Source organism: Pogona vitticeps, chromosome 3, assembly GCF_051106095.1.
Source record: "Pogona vitticeps strain Pit_001003342236 chromosome 3, PviZW2.1, whole genome shotgun sequence".
NCBI classification, from domain to species: Eukaryota; Metazoa; Chordata; class Lepidosauria; order Squamata; family Agamidae; genus Pogona; species Pogona vitticeps.
The window spans coordinates 200905013-200932056 of record NC_135785.1 but is presented as its reverse complement, the minus strand read 5'-3'; the positions used below and the strand labels follow the sequence as shown (position 1 = coordinate 200932056).

Here is a 27044-nt window from a genome sequence, read left to right as displayed (position 1 = left end):
TATCAAACCAAGGAAACAACACCAAACTGAAGAAGAAAAACACCCACCCACAAATACAGTATTTCTACCATACATCAAATGGGTCACAGACCGCATGGGGAAACTTTTGAAAAAAATGCAACCTACAAACAGTATTCACCACAAAAATACAACAAACATTACGGTTAGCAAAGGACAAAAAAGGGCCCCCCTCACCACTGCAGGAGTATATTGGATACCTTGCAGTTGTGGCTAGGTACATATTGGAACCACAAAATGCAGCATCCACACCAGAATCAAAGAACATGAGAGACACTGCAGACTAAAACAACCAGACAAATTTGCAGTAGCTGAACATGCCTTGAAACAAGCTGGGCATTAAATTCTAATTCAAAACATAGAAGTACTGGACAACACCAGTAACCATTATGTTATACTATAAAGGGAAGCTATTGAAATCAACAATCATCAGTAGAGCTTCAACAAAAAAGAAGAAAGTCTGAAACTCAACAAAGCCTGGCTCCCAGCACTGAAAAATACAGCCTGCAAAAGGTCAGCAAACTCTAGCCAGCCACAAGGACCAGCTAACGACACCCACCAATCACAGTGACAGATCATCTCCCCCCCTTATCAAAACAATACACCCATAACCAAAAAAAAAAAAAAAAAAAAAAAACCCTGATCACCATAATCACCCAATCTCCTGAAAAGGACAAAAAGCTTATCCCACAGCTATGAATACTCAACTATCCCACACACTACACCAGAACACAGACAGAGTTCTAACTCCTGTCCTCTGAAGATGCCGGCCACAGAGACTGGCGGAACGTTAGGAAGAAAAACCTTCAGAACACAGCCAAATAGCCTGAAAAACCTACACCAACTTTCACTTCACTCTTGATCACTTTCAAGCTTCTCAAACAAAATGAATACATACTAAGAATGTGTAACTTTGAGTCACATTCTTCTTTCAACTCTTCTCTTTGTTGTTTCATAGCATTATTCCCATCCCCCATCTCGTCCACTTGAAATCTGGAGCATAAGGCAACCTTCCCTCTACATTAGAAATGGGCAAGGCGCTGCCTCCAGATGCTGCCAGACTGTTACTCCCATTGTCCTTAATCAACTTAACCAGTAGTGAGATATGCTGGCAGTTGCAACTCAACAACATCTGGAGAGTCACAGTTTACCCATCCGTGCCCTGTCTGGTACCCTCTAGATCCATTGCAGATCTATTACAACTCTCAGAAATCCTGGTCAGCACAATTAGTGGTGAAGGCTTCTGGGAGTTTTAGTCGAGAACATTTCGGGAACCAAGGTTGGGAACCACTGAAATATTGAATTATAACTCTCATCATCCTTTGGAAAATAATGGAAATTGCAGTGTGACACATTTGAAATATGTAAGGTGAACAAAATCTGCTCACTGCTGTAAAATATTAGAGGTAATGACTGTTCATGTCAATCTGTAGATTGGTTTACACATTACTAGTGCAACATACAATTAGAAGAAGTTATTAATAGAACTGCTTGGTAGATGTTATTTATCTGAAGGTTTATGGCATTGCTTATTTCAATAGAAGACCTTGGGGACCCAGAGGATTAGCCCTCATCAACATAAAATAGATGTTTATTTGTGTTCCAATTTATTTCTTAGACAATTACATTTATTTGCAAAACAATCTATTTACTGAAAATCAGGTACACTTACATGTAAAGGTAAAGGTTCCCCTTGACCACTTTTGTCCATTCGTGTTCGACTCTAGGGGGCGGTGCTCATTCCCGTTTCCAAGCCATAGAGCCAGCATTTTGTCCAAAGACAATCTTCCGTGGTCACATGGCCAGTGCAACTTAGACACGGAACGCTGTTACCTTCCCACCAAGATGGTCCCTATTTATCTACCTGCATTTGCATGCTTTCGAACCGCTAGGTTGGCGGGAGCTGGGACAAGCGACAGGAGCTCACTCCGTTGCGTGGATTCGATCTTACGACTGCTGGTCTCTGACCCTGCAGCACAGGCTTCTGCGGTTTAGCCCACAGCACCACCACGTCCCACACTTATATGCATTGACATAAAATTAAAATAGTATCTCAATTTGTAGTGACTAATTTGTTATTGTTTATTCACAATAATATTTGAAAGCAGGGTTCCTTTTTTGAAAGAACTATACATATATCCTAATAGGAAGAGACATTTGTTCAGCAGTCCGAGGCAAAGAGGCAGTCCCGAAACCAGCAATATCAGGGAGCTGGACAGAGGACAGATTGTATTTGTCTTCAGTGTGGAAGGGATTGTCACTCTCGAATTGACCTTCTCAGCCACACTAGATGCTGTTCCAAGACCTGTATTCAGAGCATATTACAATATGTTCAGTTTTCAGATTCCATTTGAACACATGCATTGGCCCATATTTCAATAAGACAGTCTTTTATTAAATTATCGTCATCTGTAGAAATAAGATTTAAAAAAGAAATAGATCCAGTATCCATCTCTGCTCTTTGCCAATATATTCCATGGAAAATATCCATAAAATGATATTGCAAATATATTGCAAGTTAAGGTAAAACTGTGATTTTTCTCACTTTCTAGAACAATTTCATTAAGCAAGGAAAGTTTGCAGAATTACCATTTTCAACTCTACATATCCAAATTTTTAGTTTTTCAATAAAAGCAGATGATTTTTCAGTAGCTGTTATTATGTTCTTACCATATCCTTGCATTGATATATTTAATTCATTCAGGTGAGTGAATATATCTGCTAAATAGGCCAGTCAAAGTATTGCATCTCTTCTTTCAAAGTCTTTAGCTAAATTACAGTTTTGGTTAGTAAGAATCTGAACTATTTCCTTGTGCATTTCAAGAACCCTGCTTAGAATATGTCCCTTGGAGAGCCGTCTTATGTCAGTGTGATGAAGAAACACAATATAGTCAGTACTGACTTCTTCTAAAAAAGCACAAATGGCGGTGCTCCTCAGATATAATTTTCTACATTTACTGTAGTAGTTAAATGTTGTTTTAACTTTCTGGCAGAGTTTTTGATGCAATAGCATGGCAGTGCAACATACAATGTATTATTGTAACTTGCAGTACTTATTTTTTTATATATGCAAAAATTCCGCTGTCCTACAACCATCTTCTCTTTCTGGAATGCAGTATGGTTTGTATGTTTTCGTTTAATGACTGATACCTTTCAGGAAGAGTGGTACTGGAAAACTCCTGTTTTATGTTTCAAGTTTGCAGTCCTGTGAATGTCTCCATCACATATGCTTTGAACTCACAGAGTAAGGGTGGTTGATTATTCACTTTTGATACCAGAAACTATGCTTTAATTATTATTCAGCAGGCATTTGATGAATTAATACTGTGCTGGGTTCTCTTTTTTCACATTAATCCTGAGAGGGGAAAAAAGAGTACAGAATGAATTTGGTAATTTCTGTGGCAAAGTTCATAATTCAAGAAGAGTGAAACTTCCACTGCAGAATTGCAAGAGCAGCTGTTCAGATATAAAAACCAAAATAATTAGCTGTTAGCACATAATTAAAGCACAGATTGGGTTTGTCAAATGGTGCTGGTCTGGAGGCCCAGCTCAATTTTTTAATGTCAGATTGAATGTTCCTGATGTATTCAGAGATTTGTCAGCCCGTGCCAAACATGCAGGGACAATTGGTACCAGAACAAAGTCTGCATGCCACAGGAAACAGAGGCACAATCTTAAGGTGATGGTAGGCATCTAAGGTGGCTGTCAGTAAGTGAAAATTAATACAACATAAACACCTTATTTTTATAAAGCAGTGATAGCTTGCAAAGACTCAGCTGAGGTGAGAAAGGATGGTGATGGTGGTGGGAACTGGCCACTCCCGAGGTCTTAGGGCCGGAGGCATGGAAAGGATGCATATTGTTCTCTTCTCACAACTTAGAAAATGTTTCCCCATTGTTAGCAATAATACTACATTCCCTGTAGGAATCATATGCACGCTTCTGTGTCTTCTGTGCCCTCAAATCAGAACTGACTTATAGTGACCCTAATAGTGGTTTTAAGGTGAGTGAGATGTTTAAGGAGTGGTTTTACCAATGTCACACAGTCCATGAGTTTCCATGGCCAAACGGGGATTGGTTCCCTGAATCCTGGTCCATCACCCTCTCCACTACACCAGAGTAAGTACTGTATTTTTCAGTACATAAGACACCCCCATGTATAAGATGCCCCCCACTTTTTTAACCCCAAAATTTCTTTCTTTGCAAGACAGTAGAGGGGGAAGGCAGGGATCAAAGCACTTTGATTTCTGCTTTCCCCCTCCATTTTCTTGGGAAGATAGTGATTTACCCCTCCAGTTTTTTTTGTTTTTTTTTTGTTTTGCCAAACACTGCTTTCCCCCTGCACTTTTGGCAAAGAAACTGGAGGGGGAAAGCACTTTCCTTGCAAGAAAGTTGAGTGGGGAAGTGATTCCTGCTTTCCCCCTCCAGTTTCTTTGCAAAATGCAAATAGTTTTGGTTTTTTTGGTTTTTTGCAAAGAAAATGGAGAGGGAAAGCAGGGATCAAAATGCTTTCATCTTTCTCCACCTTACTTCCATGTATAAAACAACCTTCAATTTTTCCTTTAATTATTTTAGGAAAAAGTGTTTTATACACAGAAAAATATGATATCACCATACATGCACAAACGTATCAGTAATTAATTAAACATAACATGAAAATATAGCTAAACATAATTTAGCACAATGCACAGTTCAGCCCTTATATAGGAGTACACAAAGAGCTTGGGATAATGGATCCTTGGGTCATTTGCAATTGCTTGTCAAGAGCCTGGAATTCCTAGGTGGGTAATAAGAGAAACAACCACAGGAATCCTGCCACTGAAACTAGGCTAATAAAAAGAAGAAAGTTTGGGATGTAGCAAGGAATGAAAGGACTGTGAGATTAAATCAGTTTTAGTGACAAAAATAACTCAGAGGCTCTTGAGTTTGGTGGTGATGGGGATTTGCTGTGGTTTTTGAACTCCACGTTTGACTGTTGGCTCCTGAGGTTCCGGTAAAATGCAGAGCAGAACCCAAAGGCCGGCCCTCTGCTCAGCCATGCATTTTTCGGTGATGTGATGGTGTTGTAGTTGTTTTAACTGCTGCAATTCCAAGGTCCCATGGCAACCATTAAAGGAAAATGAGCCAGCTCCTTTCAATGCCTTTTCAAAATGTAGTGCCGATATTCCCTCACCCGTGCAACTTTCCACTCCACCACTGAAAACCCTAAAGAATAGTCCTTACGTTGAAAAGCCCGATTGCCTGTATGGACCTTTGTTCTAGTTCCCATGGTTTCTTTTCTTGTTCATCTCTCTCTTATTGCCAAATCTTAGCTCTTTCCTAAAACAATTATCTTCCAATGGGAGAGGACCTTGTTATTGCTGAATGTCTGTTTGAGCCCTCAGATGAACTTAGAACAAATGGGGCTTGTCTACTTTTCTTGTTTCTGCTTTTTATTATATTCTATTAGCATTTCATGCTGACAGAACAACCCATCAAGAGCCCTGGCAACTTTGGCTGGCATTGAGATGAAACTAGACAGTCAGACTGCAGAGAGATATTGGTGCAGTTTGAGAATGGGATCCGAGTTCTGTCTTGTGCTTCAGAGCAGATGTTTCTCTCAGACTGTAATCTTACATATCTAAGAATAAGCCTCCTTGAAGTGTGGGGGGGTTACTTTTGAGTAGGCTAAAGTTTATGTTGTGAATGCAGTGCTGCAGCCATGTTGAAGTCCTATTCAGACATTTCCAGTTGGAGGTTGGTTATGGGTTAGTGATGTTTTATTAAAGGTTTATTTTTTTGCACACAGTTTACTTAGTCTATTGATGAATGCTACTAGAAGTCTTATTGGAAGCCTTGTTTACAGCAGTGTTTGGTTTGAGGTCTCACCCATGATGAGGTCAGTAGATCATCATGATGATCTACTGACCTCACTCAGTAGATCATCATGCGTAGGTCATAGAGTTATAGAACTGTAGTGGGGTATTAATCTTCTATCCAGTGCAGGAACTGATGTTCATCTGGTTCTCAATACTATTGCCTTTGTTCCCTTCTCTTTCTAAATCTAATCTGCAGAATTATTCAGAGGCAGCAGGTACTCTGCAGGTAAGTAGAAGATGTTGCCTCATTTCCCGGGATCATTAGTGAACCTGGAAATGCATGCATGCCTACAGTGGGCCAGAAAAGTCTGTGACAGCTCTTAAAGGGGAAGGATGATTCAATCTGAATATAAGCACAAGAAACCAGGCAAATTTTGCTATTGAGGGGGATTGGCAATGCTCCTTTCTGTAGGTTTCCTCTATTGACCTAATGATTATTCTGAGGAAGCCCAGGCTTCCTTGGGAATATGTAGGGTTTTCAATAAAAAGAAGTCGGACAATTAAGGGTTCCCAAAAAATGACAGCAACAGAAATTCAAAATGGTTGTGCATGCAGCCTTGTAATCTGTTACGTTGGTTTTGTAAGCTTATGTCATTCACAGATCCTGTTTAAGGGAGTAGGGTTTTATATTACATGAGAGAGTCATGAGCAAAAATTATTTGTGACCTCATTCAAAGTGTCATTTGATCATAACATTATGTTTCTATAAAAATGAGAGGAAGAGTGGTGTGTTTTTTAAATAAAAGTGCATCTTGTGTGTCCGGTCATGATTAGTAAGGATATGCCATAAGCAGAACTTGAAAGAGCTGCTTTTGGGGACTGAATGCCCCATAAAAATGCTGAAGACAGAATCCAAATTCAAAATAACCTTCATAAATCAGAAAACTGGTTCAGAACAGAGTTAATTTCAACAGATATGCATTTAAGCAGGAAAAAGATCAGATTCACAAATACAGTGTGGGTGAGACCTGGTTTAGCAGCAATTTGTATGGAACAGATCTGGAGGCATTGGCAGACAGAAAGCTGAACATAAGTCAAAAGTGTGAAATGGTAGTGAAAATTAGCTAATGTAGTATGAGTTTCCTTCAGCAAAAGTAAGATATCTAGATCAAGGGAAATAATAGTGTTACTTATTCTGCTTTGGTCAGACTTTACATGCTGAACTATGTCTAGTTCTGGGCACCTTGATTTAAGAAGATATTAAGAAGCTTGAGGGTGACCAAGTACTGTGTATAAAGCCCTATGAGGAATGTTTGTAGGACTTGGGTATGTTTAGCATATAAAAAAATTGAGAGGTGATATGATAGTTCTTTTGATGTCTGAAAGACTATCACATGAAAAATTGTGAGCTTGTTTTCCATTATTCTAGATTGTAGGACCCAAAAGTACTGTAGTGTATTCAAATTTGCAAGGAAAGATATTCCAACTAACATTTGGACAGATTTCCTGATGGTGGAAGTTGTTTGATAGTGGAACAGACCCACAATGGATGTGATGGACTCTTCACACAAAGTCTGTTTGAAAACACCCAATGGTTGGATAGCCATCTATCAGGAAAGCCTTTGCTGTGGATCTCTGCATGGATAGGGAGTTGGGCTAAATGAACTTTGGATATCCTTTGGACTCTATAGTTCTGTGATTCTGTGGTCATAGGATTTAGAGGATGACTTACTGCCTTGACTTTGTCCCCTGAGCCATTATCATAACCCTTTTTCAAGAGACATTCATATTTCTCTACTTATGAGGTCAGGTGCATACATGCTTCTGATTACATCTGTACATTTGCCTCTGAAACTCCAATGTGCTTGACAGGGACTGCAGTGGTGCTAATACATGTTGAGTAATAGGTGCAGCTGACTTCTTGATTTTTATTTAGGAGTACTGGGTTGTTGTGAACTACAGTCAACATTGCTGAAGTATGGGAATTTGTCATTTCAAAAATTTTCAGCACCAAATTCATTTTTTTTGTAATCACACTTCATATAAGCCCAACATCAAAATAACAAGGGGGGGGGGGAACAGACAGAAAAAGTATCAGTTTCCCTGTACCACAAAATTTGATTTCACGAACAGCTTCATCTTCATTTTATATGACATAAATCCTTAGGTTTCTATCAGCAATACATAGGATGTAATGAAGGAGTAAGGGGCACAATAATCTCCTTAATGTATGCCTAAAATATTAACCAGTGGGGGCAGTTCATCACTTTTAGCTAAATACGTTGCATAAAATTAGTGAACGAGAATGGCAGTAATTAAAAACATATTTTTTTCCTGCCTGAGACAGCAATTTCCAGTCATATTTGTGTTTGAGATGGAGGAGTAAATGTCTCCCTGCACTTGTCCAAGTCAAGGTATGCAATATCTGAAGCCAGTACAGGAGGCAGAAAACCCCACAAGCCTCTCATCTGGTCCTTGGCAATAATATGCAGCAACAACAAATTAAATAACTTTTCGTACAGTATATTGTCCTTTCATGACGCTCAAACTCTGCCATTCAAGGCAGCTGCCTTACTCTGCCTGATCAACACTAGATCCAGTCTGGGCCTAGGGCCATTCAGGAATTGTGTGAGCAGGGAAGTGACAAGAGACACATTTATAATGGTCCACCACTTTACATCCTGTTTCTCATCTCCAGCTGAAGACCTTCTTGAGTAATTAATCTTTTCTTACTCCTTGTCCTTTCTAAGGGCCAGAGGAGCATGGACAGGCTCCCAAGGGCTTCCCTTGATATAGTGCCCTTAGTACAAACAGGGGTGAGGAACCCTACTCTATACAGTGGGGTCTCTACTTAAGAACTTAATCCGTATTGGAAGGTGGTTCTCAAGTTGAAAAGTTCTTATGTTGAATCTGCATTTCCCATAGGAATGCATTGAAAACCATTCAAACCGTATCTGCTCTTTTCCATCCATAGAAACTACAGTGGAACCTCTACTTAAGAACTTAATCCGTTTTGGAATGGTGTTCTTAAGTTGAAACGTTCTTAAGTTGAAGCAAAATTTCCCATAGGAATGGACTGAAAACCAATTAATCCGTTCTGGCTGTTTTTTTGTTATGTAGAGGTCCCATAGGAACTAATGCAAAGCTGGTTAATACGTACTCTACCACTAGGGGGAGAATTTTTTTTTAACCTAAGATGACCTAAGGTTAAAAAAAGAGCAGGAAAGGTTTTTTTTCCTGTTCTTATCTTGGATTTCTGTTCTCAAGTAGAAGCAAAATTTAGCAAATGGAGCTGTTCTTAAGTTGGATTGTTCTTAAGTAGGGACGTTCTTAAGTAGAGACCCCACTGTACTTCTGTATCCCATCCTTCTATTTTAACGTGAGACATTCCCCTGTTTGGATGACTGGCCAGAATTGTGGAAATAGTAGATATTTATTGGACCCAGGATGGGAGGAAAACAGAGTAAAACTTTCCCTCTCCTCCTCCTCCTCTTCTTCCTTCACCTGAATCCTCACCTGACTCCTGTGGCTATTCAGGCTTTCCCGCACTTGCTATATACATAATTAAAAATGCACATTAATTTCATTCATCTTGGTCCAGAGAATGAGAGAAAGACATTGGATGGGGTGGGGGATTTTCCCAGAGAGCCTGGGCCTGTGGAATCTTCCATAAGCCTCTGCTGCTATTTCCTTAGTTCTGCCAACCAATCATTTAGCACTTTTCCCTTATCCTAAGCTCATCTTTCCATGCCTTTGTCACTTCCTCATAGCGTTAAGGACTCTAGGAACAGCTTTTTGCTCATTTAGTGCCAGCCGTAGTATTGCCACTGCCCTTAGCAATCAAAATTTTCATTCATCCTATTGTTTCTTTGTGATGGGGTGCCAAAAGCTCATCCCAACTCAGGAGGAGCTACGCATAACCACTTAAATGGTTTAGCCCTGGATATCTGAGAGGTTGCCTTCTATAACACATTCCTTTTCAAACCTCAGTATCTTCATTTCCCTGACTGTCCCCACAAAGTGAAGTGAAAAAGTTGGATACTGAAGAGAACCTTCTTGGCAATGTTATACCAGCAATCGAATGCTTTGTTTGAGAAAACATCTTCCTGGGCAGGCAAAGAAATGAGACAGACACCATTATTTTATTCAGCATGGTTTATTTCTGTGTGAACATGTATAAGACTGCCTTCTACAATTAGTGATCACTTTTGCTCTTCCCGCTTCAAAATGCATGTTCTGATTTAAGCACATTGTTTCTTTATATTGATGTCAGATTTCCTGTGGCGAACTCCAACAGTGATGTGAATAAAGTAAGCCTATCAAATAGATATCTAACATGAAATAAAAAAATTAATTTCCTCTCTTTTCTAACTAGATTAAAAAGAAGCAGCAAGCGGTAGTGGGCTTTTTGGAAGCGAACAAGATTGACTTTAAAGAAATGGATATAGCCTGTGATGAAGACAACCGGAAATGGATGAGAGAGAATGTTCCGGGTGAAAAGAAGCCACAAAATGGAATCCCTCTCCCTCCTCAGATATTCAATGAAGAACAGTATTGTGGGGTATGAAAAATCATGTTTTAATAAATATAGTTAGGGTTTTAAGAATAAATATGGAAATATGAAATAAAAAATCCATAGGTTGCTTTTCTGGTTCACTGTTCATATTAATAGGAGATGGGCATGAACTGCTGCTTTGGCAGTTTGGCATGGTTCATTTACTGGTTTGTTTACAGGTGTTCCATGGTTCAATGCCCCTCCTACTCTGGCAGAGGTCCACTCATAAGCAGCGCCCAGAGGAGGCAGGGCAAAGAAGCCAGGACGCTGCCTGTGATTGGGTGCCCACTGGAGGTGTGAGATGCCGAACCACAGAACAGATGTGTTTGTTCCCATCTCGAATTGGACTCCCTCCCACCCAAGCTAATTTTGCGAGAAGATTCTGAAGGGCAATAACAAAAGTACTGAAGAAGTGAATGCTAACTTTGGGAAACATTTTAAAGGGCACTGTATCTAATTGCTAGCAATTAGCTGCTGCTGATTTGATCCTGTATATACAGTACAGAGATTGCCATCTCAGCAGCATTCCATTCCTGAAATGCGAGTCCTTGTGATGTCATTGGGGGGCAGCAACAATTATGAAATGGTGTGTGTCACGGATAAACTGTGTGCCAAGCCATCTGTCAGAGAAATTTTAGCTTTAGATTTCCTGGTTTGGCCGTGGGTTGAGCTCAGTGACTGTTGGTGTTCCCTTTCAATTCTATGCGCTATGCTTCTCTGAATGCAGAGAGCCAGGGATGAATTTAAAGTCCAAATGAATTGGAGCAACCAAAAGTCTGCCTCTCAGAATGTGTTGGGAGAGAGTTGCAGCCATGAAAGCGACAGTACACAGTGAGAAGCATGTGCAATTACAAAAGAAGAAGAAGAAGAAGGAACACTGTTTTCTAAACCAAGAGTGTGTGCAACAAATGCAGATTTGGATCTACTAGCAGATCTTTGGGTGCAGCATGTCAGGATGATCCTCATAACCACACTCAAGGGCAACAGCATGCCATTCTTTGAGATTCACCAGGCAGAGTTCAAGAACTTGCAAAAGGAACCCTGAAAGCCAAGCGTGAGGTCCAAAGCCTGAGACCTGGCAGGCTGAACACATGTGAAACATCCATAATTCTGATTCCTTTTGCCATTGTGGTATTATTTATTTATTTGTTTGTTTGTTTGTTTATTTATTTATTTATTTATTTATTTTTACCCCACCTTTCTCCTTGAAAAGGACCCAACGCAGCTTACAATGAGTATACAATGCTAGTTAACATCATTAAAAGACCAAGGGAGCATCTTACCTAAATTAACAGGCAATATTAGGGCAAAGATCAATAACTATACAAACATTTTAAAAAAGTCACTCTGAGAAATGGAGAACACAAAAATGGAAAACATAAGTAGCACTAACAATCCAGTTGAAGCAGTAATGTATAAAAATCTATCTCAGAATCACACACAGGTAGCTGGTTACTGAGGGAAGGCTTGCTTGAAGAGAAAACAGTGGGAAGTAAATTCCAAAGTTTGTGTGCAGCAACAGAGAAGGTTCTCTCCTATGTCCCCGTCAGACGCATCTGTGAAGGTGGCAGGGCAGAGAGAAAGTCCTCTCCTGATGACTTTAATACCCAAACCTGCTCATAATGGAAGATGTGGTCTTTGAGATAGCTTGGACCCAGGCTGTTTAGGGTTTTATAGGTGAAAACCAGCACTTTAAATTATGCCCGGTAACTGATCAGCAGCCAGTGGAGCTGCTGTAATGGGGGTTTATGTGATCCCTGTAACCAGCCCCAGTTAGCAATCTGGCTGCTGCATTATGAACCTACTGTTGTGGGTTCATAATGCAGCCCCACTGCTTTAGCAGCCCCATATAGAGTGTATTACAGTAATCCAGCCAGAAAGTAACTAGGGTGTGTATCACAGTGGTCAGATCTCAAGAAATGGACGTAGCTGGTGCACTAGTTTTGATTGTGCAAATGCACTTCTGCCCACTGCCGAGATCTGGGCATCCAGGCTCAGGGATGAATCCAGGAGCCCCCCCCTCAAGCTGTGCACCTGTTTTTTCACTAGGAGTGTAATCCCACCCTGTACTGGCTGCATCCCTATTCCATGATTTCACTTTTTGTCTGACCAGAAGCACCTCTGTCTTGTCTGGATTAAGTTTCAATTTATTCACCCTCATCCAGTCCATTACTGATATTAGACACTGATCTAGAGCCTTCCTTGAATTTAAGTGGAAGGAGCAGTAGAATTGGGTGTCATCTGCATACTGGTGGCATTGAACCCCCAAACTCCATCACTATTGTGACCCCATTTTGTGCTATTTAATATCTGCTTGAAACCCATGGGAAAGGTTGTCTGGATATCTGAGGCTGGGTGACACCAAAATGCTGTGGAAGTTCTGAAGTATTATCAGGGCATAATTATAGTTGTAATATGGGCAGGCTTGAAAAAGTTTAGAATATCTCACCAGCCAGTCAAAAATTTCACCAGTCAGCGTGGCTGGACTATAGCCTTGCAATTTATTGGAATTGGGAATCACTGATTTATACACTCAGACTGGGGTTGCTTTATTACATGCCTGCCTGTGGGGTCAAGAAGCTTGTATTTTGAATGACTTTCTTTTGAATGTCTCCAGTAAAATAAAACTGAAAGCAAAAGCATCCGGCCTCTTAAGGAGCTACAGTTCCCTCCCACCCCAGAAAGTGTCCCCGTTCAGTTGAAATTGGGAGCAGGGAATCTCCATATTCTCCAGCATGGGACTACTCTACATTCTCCTGCAGAGCTATATCTATATGTGCCACTCAAACTCTCTTCTCATGAGAAGAGGGAAATTTTTCTTATGCAATTGGAGGGGTGAGGGGAGGGCTGCAGGATTAGAGAGAGACAGTCAGAGGGGAAGGAGGCAGGGAGGGAGGGAGCTGTGACTCATCCAGCAGCATTTTTCACTTGTCACAGACGAGTGGACGAGTGCATTTTTCAAGCATGGATATGGGCTAACAGTGTGAGCCTTAATCGAGGCAAGACAGAGGTGCTGATAATCAATAAACAAGACAATTCAGGATAAGATATTTGGTTTATTTTCCAGCAGAGTACCATTCTCCTTGAAGGAACAAATTTGTAATCTAGGGTTGCCGCTACCCCTATATGATATCTGTAGCCAGGACTGCCTTGGCATAGCTTTGATTGATGCACTGGATCTATCTTTTACTGGAGAAGGCAGATCTGCTCATTGTTAACCATGTCTTAAGCACATCTGGATGAAATGATTGCAATGCACTGTACATGGAGTTACCCTTAAAATGTCGAGACAGTGTAAAATGTGGTAGTATGGTATCTGCCATTTTTCACTTGGAGCTGAAATCTATAGTAAATCACAGAGTAGGCCCATTGGCAGATGTGATCTCAGAAACACTGAATGAAATCTTTGAGAGCTCCTGGAGCACCAGCAAACTGCCAGAGGATTGGGGAAGAGCTGATGTGGTTCCAGTCATCAAAGGGGGGGGGGGATGGATCCAGGAAACTACAGACCAATCAGCTTGACACCAGTACCTGGGAAAATCCTGAACAAAAAAATCAAGCAGCAGATTTGTGAGCACCTAGAAAATAACAAGGTGATTACTAGAAGCCAGCATGGATTTGTTAAGAACAGGTCATGCCAAACAAATCTTATTGCCTTCTTTGATAAATTGACAAAGTTAAGGAACCCAGTTGATATAGTATACTTAGACTTCAGTAAGGCATTTGATAAGGTAGGCCACACTACTTCTGCGTAAGATAGAACAAAGATGGATAGACTAACAGACGGATTTGCATCTGGTTGACCAACCACACTCAATTTGTGGTCCTCAATGGAACCATATCTACGTGGAGGGAAGTGTGCAGTGGGGTCCCTCAAGGTTCTGTCTTGGGCCCAGTGCTCTTCAACATCTTCATAAATGAGCTGGGTGAGCTGAGTGAGGGAATTGAAGGAGCACTCATCAGATTCGCTGATGACACAAAGCTGGAGGGAATTGCTAACACTTTGGAAGATAGAAGGATATAGACAGACTTGAACATTGGGCCCTATCCAATCAGATGCAGTTCAGTGGCGGTCCCGCACTTAGGGAGGAGAAACGAGATGCCCCACTCTATACCATGCTGGGGAGGTTGCACTTGGAGTGCTGTTTCTAGTCCCGGTCACCACAATACAAAAAAGACACTGAGGCCCTGGAAGGGATGTAGAGAAGAGCAACAAAGACGATAAGGAGACTGGAGGCTTAATCCTATGAAGAACGACTAAAAGAACTAGGTATGTTTAGCTCAACAAAGAGAAGACTGAGGGGAGACATGATAGTAGTCTTCCAATATCTGAAGGGTTGCCACAGGGAAGAGGGCATAGATTTATTCTCCATTGTGTCTGAGGGTAGACCAGGAACCAATGGGTGGAAACGCGTCAGAGGGAGATCCAACCTGGAAATAAGGAGGAATTTCCTGATGGTGAGAACCATTAAGCAGTGGAACAGCTTGCCTCCCGATATTGTGGGTGCTTCATCCCTGGAGGTTTTCAAGAAAAGATTGGGGAGCCATCTGTCCGAGATGGTATGAGGTCTCCTGCCTTGGGCAGGGGGTTGGACTAGAAGACCTCCAAGGTCCCTTCCAACCCTCTGACGATTCTATGATTCTATGATACAGCTTTCATAGATGTTGACTCATCAAATCCACACTGATTTAATGGGCCTCCTTAGTATAATACCCTTATTTTGTTCAACCAGTCATGGCTTCCAGTTTGATTTAGACCAATTCAAGGTGCTGGCTATTAATAAATAAAGCCCTCATTGGTTGAAGGACCTTCTTTTCCCCCATGAGTTTGCTCACTTAATATGTTAATTTCATATTTTGAGTTCACATTTTGTGTCCTACTGTGACCTGAAATTCCATTTGCCTTTTCATTTGTGGCATCCATATCTAACATGATGTCATCCATTGGCAAGAAAAAGAGTAGGTGTAGAGGGATGATTTTCTCTCCCCTGCCAGAAAGAACATGTGACTTGAACTACCAGTTGCCAAACAATTCCAGAGCTGAAGGGAAACATGTTCTGACCCTGTCCATCGGCCAGAGGAACGGCTAGGCTGCGAAGGTTTGCATAGAATTGTTGTTGCAGCTGTTATGTGTTATTATATCAGAACTTCAAAACATTACTTTTCTACACTACTGTCCAGTGTGTGGAGAATTCTGGGAGTTCTAGTCCCTGAAAATATCTTTTAAACTCTGAATATTACAGTCTGGAGGACCATTGAATGAAAGCTATATTGAAGATCATTGATCAAAAAATAGGATATAATCATTTAAATATATAAATATTTTCAGATTCTCTCTGTAGAGGAGCTTGGGTGGTCCTTTTTTTTCTTTTTAGATGTGTAGTGAAGATACTTTAAATTCTTCAAGTGTTCAGTCTTCTGTGCTTTTTGCCCTGTAGTTAGATTGCATTTTATGGGTTCTATTGCCGATTTTTTTTATTATGCTTTTTTGGGTTGGCGGAGAGATTGATTATTACATTGAAATTGCATTTTTATATTTTTCTCATTGACACAAATATTTGTACAAAATATAAAATTAAATACTTTCTTAAAAACAATAAATAACAGGATTATGAGTAATTTATTATTATTCTCAATACTATTACAGTAATTATTATCAGTAATTCACTGAAAGAATATATGCTCTTTCCCCACCCTTCCAAGTTCTGATCATCCCCAGCTCACCATCACATATGTTATTTTTAGCATAGCCACATAACACATCAGCAAAAAAGTGCATTATGAAACAAAGAGGGCATAGGTTTGCTAAAAATTAGTATATAGTAATTTATTTATACATTTGAAAACACTTTCCTCATTTAAACAGCAATCTAATGTATTTCACCATAGTGGGGAGGAATGTAACCAGAAAAGGAGGTTCTGGCCAATAAGAAAAAATATGCTTTAATATGGTTTGGCAGTTTGATTTTACTATGGAGACCAAGCACTTCCTCACCCTTATATAAATATTTTTCATATGGCATTGCCTGTGGTTATGTGCCATCAAGCTAACTGGAAATTGTATTCTAGACAACCAGCTTTCTGAAATTCCAGCACTTTGCATTTCATGTCTTAATCGGTTTGGTGGTTCATCTATGAAAGATCTGTTCTCTGAACAGACTATTTAATTCAACAGGGTTTCCCATTCCATGGTTTTACTAGACATTTAGCATGCAGTTTGCAATATGTAGCATGTGTGTCTTTTCTTTTCATTAAATTACTGTGTGTAGAAATGCTACTGGGAGCCCCTTTCCAAAGTGGTATCGTTGGAGGGGATGTTACAGGGCAATTTTTATTCTGATCATTTTAGGAAGAGCAAAAATAAGGTTCCTTTATACCCTCCACTCTATTTACATAAAGGAATTTCTCCCTGATCTTCCTATAATTTTGTTAGGAAATGCAAAATAATTGCATAATTATGTATTGTGAATTCACCACACTTCTAATTGGCCTTTCTTGAATTTTTCCATTTCCATTCCAGAGTCTCTTAATACAGCCTTGGCATTGCTGCTCCATAATTTCTTGGAAGTGGCATTAAAATAAAGGTCCCACACATCCCTCTTAGAGATGGGCACAAACCTCAATTCCCTTCCCCTGCCTCCCCTGCCAATGGCCCACTCACAAGATGGCATGTCCTCCTCTCCTTCTCCTCTTTAACTGTTTGACCAGCTGTTTGGCAGGAGCACAGGTTTGCCTGTTCTGCCTCCTTGTCTTAGTGGGCAGTCAGCCAAGAAAGTAGGGCAAGGAAACCCCTGTTCCTGCTAGAGACTGGTTGAACAGCTAAAGAAAAGGTGCTTGGGTAGACAGGAGAGGAGAGAACACGTGGCACCTATAGTGCCACACATACAGACCAGCACGAACCTCTGAACCAAGGTTCGTGCCCATCTCTACTCTGTATATTACTGCATTATCCAGGAATGCTCTTTCACATAGCCAAGATCCTTCCAGAACAGCAACAGACAGCTTTGGTTAAGTTTAGAGGTCAGTTTTGGCCTGTCTCTGTGCTGCTTTACGCAGTTGAAATTCAAAAAGGTTTAGTCGCAAAAGCAGCACAAAACTTTTGTTGTTGCTGCTGTTTTGTCTTTGTTATACATTCACATGTAATTTTTATTCAGCTGAGTTTTTTGAAACTTTATTTTACTTAATTTTTATTGGGTTTTTATTTTACTTGATGCTGTAAACTGCCACGAATAGTGTTTTGTACTAATGAGAAAGTATATTTAACTAACTAACTAACTAACTAACTAACTAACTAACTAACTAACTAACTAACTAACTAACTAAATAAATAAATAAATAAATAAATAAATAAATAAATAAATAAATAAATGTGTTCTATTCACAGCTAGATGGTTTTAAATTGCCATCTATGAATGCTGCTATATAGCAAACTAAATGTGTTAAGTGAATCTACAGATACGTATTCCCCCCCCTCCAAAAATGCATTTGAATGTATCAGCAAGAACACCGCTGGATTGTTTGGATAAGTTTAATTTTACCCAGAATATCTATGGAATAATTAGTTTTGTTACCTTCGTTTTAGCACATCTGACATTCTAACATATACTGTAAGACGAGAAAGAGTGTCTATAAATAACCGAGATTTCCAAGTGAGTGACTAAGGACTGATGTTTTTCATCACTTGGACCCAGCAAAAAAAAAGAAAAGAAGCAGCTCTGCGTCTGGTGAACCCTACTGCAGATGCTGAGTCCCATGTCTGAGATTTTTTTCCCCTTCCCCTGGAGAAATTCAGTGAAATTGAGCCTTCAGTTTCTGTGCCCAAATTATAGGATCATGAAGTTCAAAAGGATGTTTGTGTACAGCTCCGGTCTTGATTTCTGACTTACAAAGTAGGGAATCAGTCAATTCACCATATATTGTATGTTAGAGGGTTACTGGCTGCAGAGCTCTTCATTGCTGGAGGCAGAGCTGCAAATGTTGTCCCCTACTAACAAATGAAGGTACTGTATATAAAACTTCAGATCAATCATGTGCTTGGTGCCTCTGAGACAAAAAATCCCACAAGTCTCTCTGCCTCCCAAGCAGGAAGAATATAGTAATAATAAATCAAATAGTTAACAACTCGTTGCCTTTTCCTTGCATCCAAGAACCTATTGCTTAACGCTGCTGTCTTGCTGTGCCTTATGGTAGGACCAGCCCTGATGGATGGGGTTTTTTTATGTAAAGGCCGTTAACAATGTGGAAACCTGCAATCCTGTTCATCATTAAACTCCAGATTGAAAGACGGCAGCTTTAAGAATGCAACAAAAGTTGAAGAGTCCAGTTCCTTTTGAACGTGTCTTCACTGATATATTTACATTTCTTCTTATTTTAGGATTTTGACTCCTTTTTCTCTGCAAAAGAAGAAAATATTATTTATTCATTCCTAGGCCTTGCTCCTCCACCAGGATCAACGGTATGTATTGCAACCTTTTAGGACTTACTCATCTTAATCATTATTCAATTTATTACTAAATTAAGCAACAAAGATTGTTATGCGGCTTAAAAGGAAGAAAAAGAGGACCATTTCAGGTTTGCACCAGACTAGCAGTGTCTTTTGACATCTTAAAGATATCCAGGTTTTATTGGACATTAGTTTTTGTGGGTGACAATCCACAAAATATTAGGCCAAATGCCAGTTTTTGAGGAGCCATAGGTTTCTTTGTCATTTTCATTTCAACAGACTAAAAGCTCGATCACACCTGGGAAAAGAACCTCAGTTATACTGATATGGCTGTTTGTTAAATCGTTTCATAAATTTCCGAGCACACAACACACAGCCAAGATCTCGGCCAGCGATTTATTTCCAGTTTGTTTCTCCCTTGCTGGAATGGTTGTTTTATTTTATACCAATGATGAATCACTTCACTCCTTACTGTTTCAGCCTGTGTGAACATTGCTGTCAATTTATTTCCTTTGCAAAGGGGTTGGGTTTCTATATAAACAAATCAGCTTGTAGGGACATTTAGATAGCCAAGTAAAGGCCATTGCTGCTAGCAAAAACAGCAGGAACCAGCTCAAAGAAGACAACCTTCACTCCCCTCCCAAAAAAGGTCTTCAGCAAAGGCATTTCCTGTTTCTCCACTCTCTTTTTTAAAACCTTGCAAAGGATTCAGGTAAAGTGAGTAAAGGAGAGGAGGAGGATGGTTCCTGCTGATTCTTTTAGGCAGGTGTGGTTAGGTCCCAACACTGCTACTCCACTCAAAATTGTTAATGTGTTTAGTCGTTTAGTCGTGTCCGACTCTTCGTGACCCCATGGACCAGAGCACGCCAGGCCCTCCTGTCTTCTACTGCCTCCCGGAGTTGTGTCAGGTTCATGTTGGTTGCTTCGCAGACACTGTCCAGCCATCTCATCCTCGGTCGTCCCCTTCTCCTCTTGCCGTCACACCTTCCTAACATCAGGGTTTTTTCCAAGGACTCTTTTCTTCTCATGAGATGGCCAAAGTACTGGAGCCTCAGCTTCAGGATCTGTCCTTCCAGTGAGCCGTCAGGGTTGATTTCCTTTAGAACTGATAGGTTTGTTCTCCTTGCAGTCCAGGGGATTCTCAAGAGCCTCCTCCAGCACCACAATTCAAAGGCATCAATTCTTCGGCGGTCTGCTTTCTTTATGGTCCAGCTCTCACTTCCATACATCACGACAGGAAAAACCATAGCTTTGACTATTCGGACTTTTGTTGGCAATGTGATGTCTCTGCTTTTCAAGATGCTGTCAAGATTTGTCATCGCTTTCCTCCCAAGAAGAAGGCGTCTTTTAATTTCAGGGCTGCTGTCTCCATCTGCAGTGATCATGGAGCCCAGGAAGATAAAATTTGACACTGCCTCCATATCTTCCCCTTCTATTTGCCAGGAGGTGATGGGACCAGTGGCCATGATCTTAGTTTTTTTGATGTTGAGTTTCAGACCGTTTTTTGCACTCTCCTCTTTCACTCTCATTACAAGGTTCTTTAATTCCTCCTCACTTTCTGCCATCAGAGTGGTATCATCTGCATATCGGAGGTTGTTGATATTTCTTCCAGCAATCTTAATTCCGGCTTGGGTTTCTTCCAGTCCAGCCTTCCGCATGATGTATTCTGCATATAAGTTAAATAAGCTGGGGGACAGTATACAGCCTTGCCGTACTCCTTTCCCAATTTTGAACCACTCAGTTGTTCCATGACCAGTTCTGACTGTTGCTTCCTGTCCCACATATAGGTTTCTTAGGAGATGGATAAGATGGTGAGGCACTCCCATTTCTTTAAGGACTTGCCATAGTTTGCTGTGGTCCACACAGTCAAAGGCTTTGGCATAGTCAATGAAGCAGAAGTAGATATTTTTCTGGAACTCTCTGGCTTTCTCCATAATCCAGCGCAAGTTAGCAATTTGGTCTCGAGTTCCTCTGCCTCTTCGGAATCCAGCTTGTACTTCTGGGAGTTCTCGGTCCACATACTGCTGAAGCCTACCTTGGAGGATTTTGAGCATAACCTTGCTAGCGTGTGAAATGAGTGCAATTGTACGGTAGTTGGAGCATTCTTTGGCACTGCCTTTCTTTGGGATTGGGATGTAGACTGATCTTTTCCAATCCTCTGGCCACTGTTGAGTTTTCCAAACTTGCTGGCATATTGAATGTAGCACCTTAACAGCATCATCTTTCAAGATTTTAAGTAGTTCAACTGGAATGCCATCACCTCCACTAGCCTTGTTGTTAGCCAGGCTTTCTAAGGCCCACTTGACTTCGCTCTCCAGGATGTCTGGCTCAAGGTCAGCAACTACATTGTCTGGGTTGTCCGGGATATCCAAATCTTTCTGATATAATTCCTCTGTGTATTCTTGCCACCTCTTCTTGACGTCTTCTGCTTCTGTGAGGTCCCTCCCATTTTTGTCTTTTATCATGTTCATTTTTGCGCAGAATGTTCCTCTAGTATCTCCAATTTTCCTGAACAGATCTCTGGTCTTTCCTTTTCTGTTATCTTCCTCTATTTCTTTGCATTGTTCATTTAAGAAGGCCCTCTTGTCTCTCCTTGCTATTCTTTGGAAGTCTGCATTCAATTTTCTGTAACTTTCCCTATCTCCCTTGCATTTTGCTTCCCTTCTCCTCTCTGCTATTTGTAAGGCCTCGTTGGACAGCCACTTTGCTTTCTTGCATTTCCTTTTCTTTGGGATGATTTTCGTTGCTGCCTCCTGGACAATGTTACGAGCCTCTATCCAAAGTTCTTCAGGCACTCTGTCCACCAAATCTAGTTCCTTAAATCTGTTCTTTACTTCCACTGTGTACTCATAGGGGATTTGGTTTAGATTATACCTGAGTGGCCCAGTGGTTTTTCCTACTCTCTTCAGTCTAAGCTTTAATTTTGCTATGAGAAGCTGATGATCAGAACCGCAGTCAGCTCCAGGTCTTGTTTTTGCTGACTGTATAGAGCTTCTCCATCTTTGGCTGCAGAGAATATAATCAATCTGATTTCGATATTGCCCATCTGGTGATTTCCATGTATAGAGTCGCCTCTTGTGTTGTTGGAAAAGAGTGTTTGTGATGACCAGCTTATTCTCTTGACAAAACTCTATTAGCCTTTGTCCTGCTTCGTTCTGAACTCCAAGGCCAAACTTCCCTGTTGTTCCTTTTATCTCTTGGCTCCCTACTTTAGCATTCCAGTCCCCTAGAATGAGAAGAACATCTTTCTTTGGTGTCAGTTCTAGAAGGTGTTGTAAATCTTCATAGAATTGTTCAATTTCAGTCTCCTCAGCAATGCTGGTTGGTGCATAAACTTGGATTATTGTGATGTTGAATGGTCTGCCTTGGATTCGTATTGACATCATTCTATCATTTTTGAGATTGTATCCCATTACAGCTTTCCCCACTCTTTTGTTGACTATGAGGGCTACTCCATTCCTTCTACGGGATTCTTGCCCACAGTAGTAGATATGATAATCATCTGAGCTGAATTCGCCCATTCCTGTCCTGTCCATTCCTGTCCAAAATTGTTAATACTTCCTTTTTACTTTTTAAAATTGTTTCTTGAGACCATTTTAAAACATCTTTAGAGGCATGTTGAGTGGGACTGATCCATTTGATACTATTCTTTAATGAATCTTAAAGTCTTCCACTATCAAGAAATATAAAAAACAATGAGTGCTATAACATACCCTTTTAAGAGTAATTGTAGTGGCAGAATAGGGAGTGAGAATAATTGTAGTGAGAATAGGGAGTTCTATAACAAATTGTAAGACAAGTAACTTCTTTAAAAGTAGCTCCCCAAGCTCTTCTGCTTGCAAAGCTTTCTAAGGCATGGAATGACCCAAAGTTTAAGTGGATTGCCCTGCTGAAGGCACTTCCACAAACCAAGGTTATTATTTAAAGAGATGGTTTCTGACAAATTTGTGGCAGAAAAGAAAAGAAAAGAAAGAAAAACTCCAGAAAAAAACATGCACTGTTTTATCCTCAGAATACTTTATTAGTCTGGTGTTCCTCACTACACATTCAAAAAGTGATGTCGAACTCACTGATTACATTGCTTCCGAAATGGAACTTTGTTTTGACCTCTTTTCACAAATGTAACTGATCACAGCTCCTGTCTTGCTTGTAACTGGTCATTTCCAGACTCTTATCATAGATTCAAAAAGTTGGCACTCAGCGGCTCCCCAGGGGTTGAAAGAAGCATCTTGCCAGTCCTCCTCTGAGAAACTAGGGATCAGAAGTTCAGGCTTACATATCCAAAGTATGAGCTGTATCAACACCTGTTCATCCAGTTCTTAAGGAAACAGGTTCCTCCTAAATATAATCATGTGCCACCCAGTCAAATCTGACTTCTGGCAACTCTTTTCATGGTTTTACAGAAGTGGTTTACCTGTTTCTGGGGGCACTCTGGGACTGTGCAGCTTACCCAAGGCCACACAGGTGGGCTGTGCTGGCAGGAACCACAGTGGGGAATTGAACCAACCTCTGGCTCCGCAGCCGTACTCTTTAGCTGTCAAGCCAGCAGTCTACTCCTAGCTGATGCAAGAACAGGGCCACATGAGTGAAAAGCAGGCACCAGATTGCTGAAATTGAAGTTAGAACAGCCTTGGGTGTGGTTAGGCAACCTTGGCGAATGGCTACATTAAGCAGGGCGGCTGGCTAAAGGGGCCTTCTTGTGGGGCCCTCTGAGTCCTCTATTTACGTACTGCTTACTGTGGGTTCATGGCACAAAACGATGCCCCAGATCTCTCAGGCCACTCTAGAAACTTATCAGTTGGACTAATCTTTTCCAGTTGGGAACAGACACTCCAGTTCCATTGGACCACAACTCTCTTCACCTTCAGTCAGAAAGCTAGTATTTGGAGGGCTCTTGATTGGCAGAAATGTGTGGTACCCATACCTGTGGATGGGCATACATCTGTGGAAGTGAATGATGATTCTCATATGCTCATTGCTCTTTTTGCAATATTGCTTCAAACATCCTTTCTCCTCATGCTGCCATACAATATTCGAAGCAAGGGCATGGGCTCCTTTCTGTTTGGTTGTTGCTAAGCAGTGACTACTTCTCATTCCCTTCTGTCACAGGTCAGAGTGCTAATTGCCAGGCCAGTTCTACACAGCAGAAAAATGCCCTGTCAAAGGTGATTAAGATACTTCCAAATTGACACTACACAGCACATACCTTTTCCTTTGCTCTGGAGAAAAAAATAACCCTGAAACAGTGATCATTTTAGTGCGGAGTTGAGTGTGGTGATGTTGTATAAAGTAGCAGGAGTGTCTGCAGACTGAGGAAGGATGGAAATGGATGTGAAAATGGAACCCCAGTCTAGATTCCAACTTATTAAGTGTCACTGGCCTACTGCAATGAAGACAATTCATTTGTCCAGAAATTACTGTATTTTTCCATTTATAAGATGGACCCAATGTTGAAGAATGCCCCCCCTTTATTAGAAAAAGCAGGGATCCAAAGGCTCCCTTTTTACTAAGCCCCATGCCTTGGCAAAAGGCAAGGCAATCAGCTGTCAAAGTGACTGCCGCTTTTCCTTGCCTTTTGAGAAGGCATGGGGCTTAGCAAAAAGGAAGGGAGCAACGACTCCCCTTCCTTTTTGTTAAGCCCTGAATAGGCTCTTGCCTTTTGAGAAGGCACAAAACTTAGCAAAAAGGAAGGGAGCAATGCCTCCCCTTCCTTTTTGCTAAACCCTGTGTCTTCGCAAAAGGCAGCGGTAAAAAGCTGCCTTCCGTGTATAAAACAACCCTCAACTTTTTCTCAAATTATTTAAGGAAAAAGTGTTGTTTTATACATGGAAAAATACAGTAGTTAGGAGACCAGCCTTAATACACATTAGTTCTGCTTTAAAATGTATGTGTTGATGATGTATCCTGAACTGTGACCAAGTCTGATGTGAAAAAGCTCTCAACAGTTCTACTAGTCCCTTAAGTTATTGTGGGTTGTATTTTAAGCTCCACTTGATTGTAAGCTCCTTGAGGGTGGGGATGGAGAGTCAATTAGGGCCAAGTGCCTACTACTGGATATAAAATATTCTCAAACTGGAAGGAGGTAACAAGTGGAGTACCCCAGTGCTCAGCCCTGGGCCCAGTGCTTTTCAGTATTTCTATGAATGGCCTGGATCAGGGAAGTCAGGAAATGCTAATCACATATGCGGATGACACAGAATTGGGTGAAATAGCCAACACCATGGAAGACAGAAACAAAATTCAAAATGTTCTAGATAGGCTGGAGCACTGGACTGAAAACAGCAGAATGAAATTCAACAAGGATAAGTGCAAAGTACTGCACCTAGGAAGAAGAAAGCAAACACACAGTTACAAGATGGGGGATACCTAGCTTAGCAATACTACAAGTGAGAAGGATCTTGAAGTTGTAAGATCATAGGCTGAATCTGAGCCAATAGTGGTATGTGGCTACAAAAAAAAGACAAATGCTATTTAAGGCTGCATTAACAGAAGTATAGTCTCCAAGTCGGCAGTGGTTAGGCTTCATCTTGGATACTGTGTCCAGTTCTGGACACCACACTTCAAGAAGGTAAAGGTAAAGGTTCCCCTTGACAATTTTTGTCCAGTTGTGTTTGACTCTAGGGGGCGGTGCTTATCCCCATTTCCAAGCCATAGAGCCAACGTTTTGTCCGAAGACAATCTTCCGTGGTCACATGGCCAGTGTGACTTAGACACGGAACGCTGTTACCTTCCCACCGAGGTGGTCCCTATTTATCTACTCGCATTTACAGGCTTTCGAACCGTTAGGTTGGCGGGAGCTGGGACAAGTGACGGGCGCTCACTCCGTCACGTGGATTCGATCTTACAACTGCTTGGTCTTCTGACCCTGCAGCATAGGCTTCTGCAGTTTAGCCCACAGTGCCACCACGTCCCTCTACACTTCAAGAAGGATGGCAACAAATTGGAACAAGTTCAGAGGAGAGCAACAAGGATGATCAGGGGGCTGGAAAAAAAGCCCTAGGAGGAAAGGCTGAAAGAACTGTGCATATTTAGCCTTGAGAAAAGAAGACTGAGGGATGATATGATAGCACTTTTCAAATACTTGAAAGGCTATCATACAGAAGAGGGGCAGGATCTGTTCTGTCTTCCCAGAGTGCAAGATACGTAACAATGGGCTCAAGTTGAAGGAAGCCAGATTCCAGTTGAATATCAGGAAAAAATTTCTTAACTGTTAGAGCAGTATGGCAGTGGAACCAATTACCTCAGGAGTTGATGAGTGCTCCAACACTGGAGGCATTCAAGATAAATTTAGACAACCACCTGGCAGATATCCTTTGATTTGTATTTCTGCACAGAGCAGGGGGCCGGACTTGATGGCCTTATAGGTCCCTCCCGCCTTCATGATTCTATGATTCTATTTATATGCAGATAAGTGTGATGTTTACCCATCTGGCCCCTACCTGCTTCACCACACAAGGAGCTCACACTACACCCTCTGACCACTTGAGACGTTTCTTCTTTTCCTCACTGCCACCAGTGGATGTTCTTTTATCTACAATACCAAGAACTGTAGACAAACACTTGTCTGATTACTGCCAACTTAAACACTTGTCTGATTACTGCCAACAAAAGTTATTTATTTATTAAGGTGTGTTAAAGTTGTTCAGGATCACAGATGTTCTTTTATTTAATGCTTACAATCAAATTCTACAAGTGTTTCTACATAAACAGTCACCACCTAGTATACTGGTATTGACCAGCTTATCAGTGTTATTTATATCTTATCTCAATCTCTCTGACACACACACTCTCTCTCTGCAATTTCTCTCTACCACTCTCAACAACCAACAATCTCCAGCATCAACCCCCTTCTCTCTCTTGCCAAGCCCCTTGTGACTCTCTGGTGACTTTGCCCCTCCAGTCCTCTCATAGGCTAATGTAAATGAGACCCTGAATGTGATTGACAGGAGTGACGTGGGGCGACCGCCACAATAAGATTTTTGAAAAGTCAGGAAACTGTGATTCCCCATGTGTGTATTTGTGTTTTGTGTCATTAAGTCATGTCTAACTTAATGGTAATCCTAATAGGGTTTACATGGTATGTGAGATATTTAAGGACTGTTTTTACCTCCACCTGGGAGTTTCTATGGCTGAGGTGGGATTTTTAACCCAGGTCTCGTAAGTTGTCATCCATCACTCTACTTGCCCACTACACCACAATGGCTCATTGATTCCTCACAGTCTCTTTCAAA

The 27044-nt window shown here is 41.0% G+C and overlaps 1 protein-coding gene across 2 annotated transcripts in view; it reads left to right on the top strand.

Annotated features, from left to right (window-relative positions):
- The window catches only part of SH3BGR (SH3 domain binding glutamate rich protein), a 68647-nt gene that overhangs the window by 15200 nt on the left and 26403 nt on the right, over positions 1–27044 (top strand). For both annotated transcript variants that reach the window (XM_072994149.2, XM_072994148.2), the window contains exons 2-3: positions 10191–10376; positions 18745–18825. In XM_072994149.2, coding sequence (XP_072850250.2) covers positions 10254–10376; positions 18745–18825 — 204 coding nt within the window. In that variant the 5' untranslated portion in view covers positions 10191–10253. The remainder of the gene's footprint in view (positions 1–10190; positions 10377–18744; positions 18826–27044) is intronic.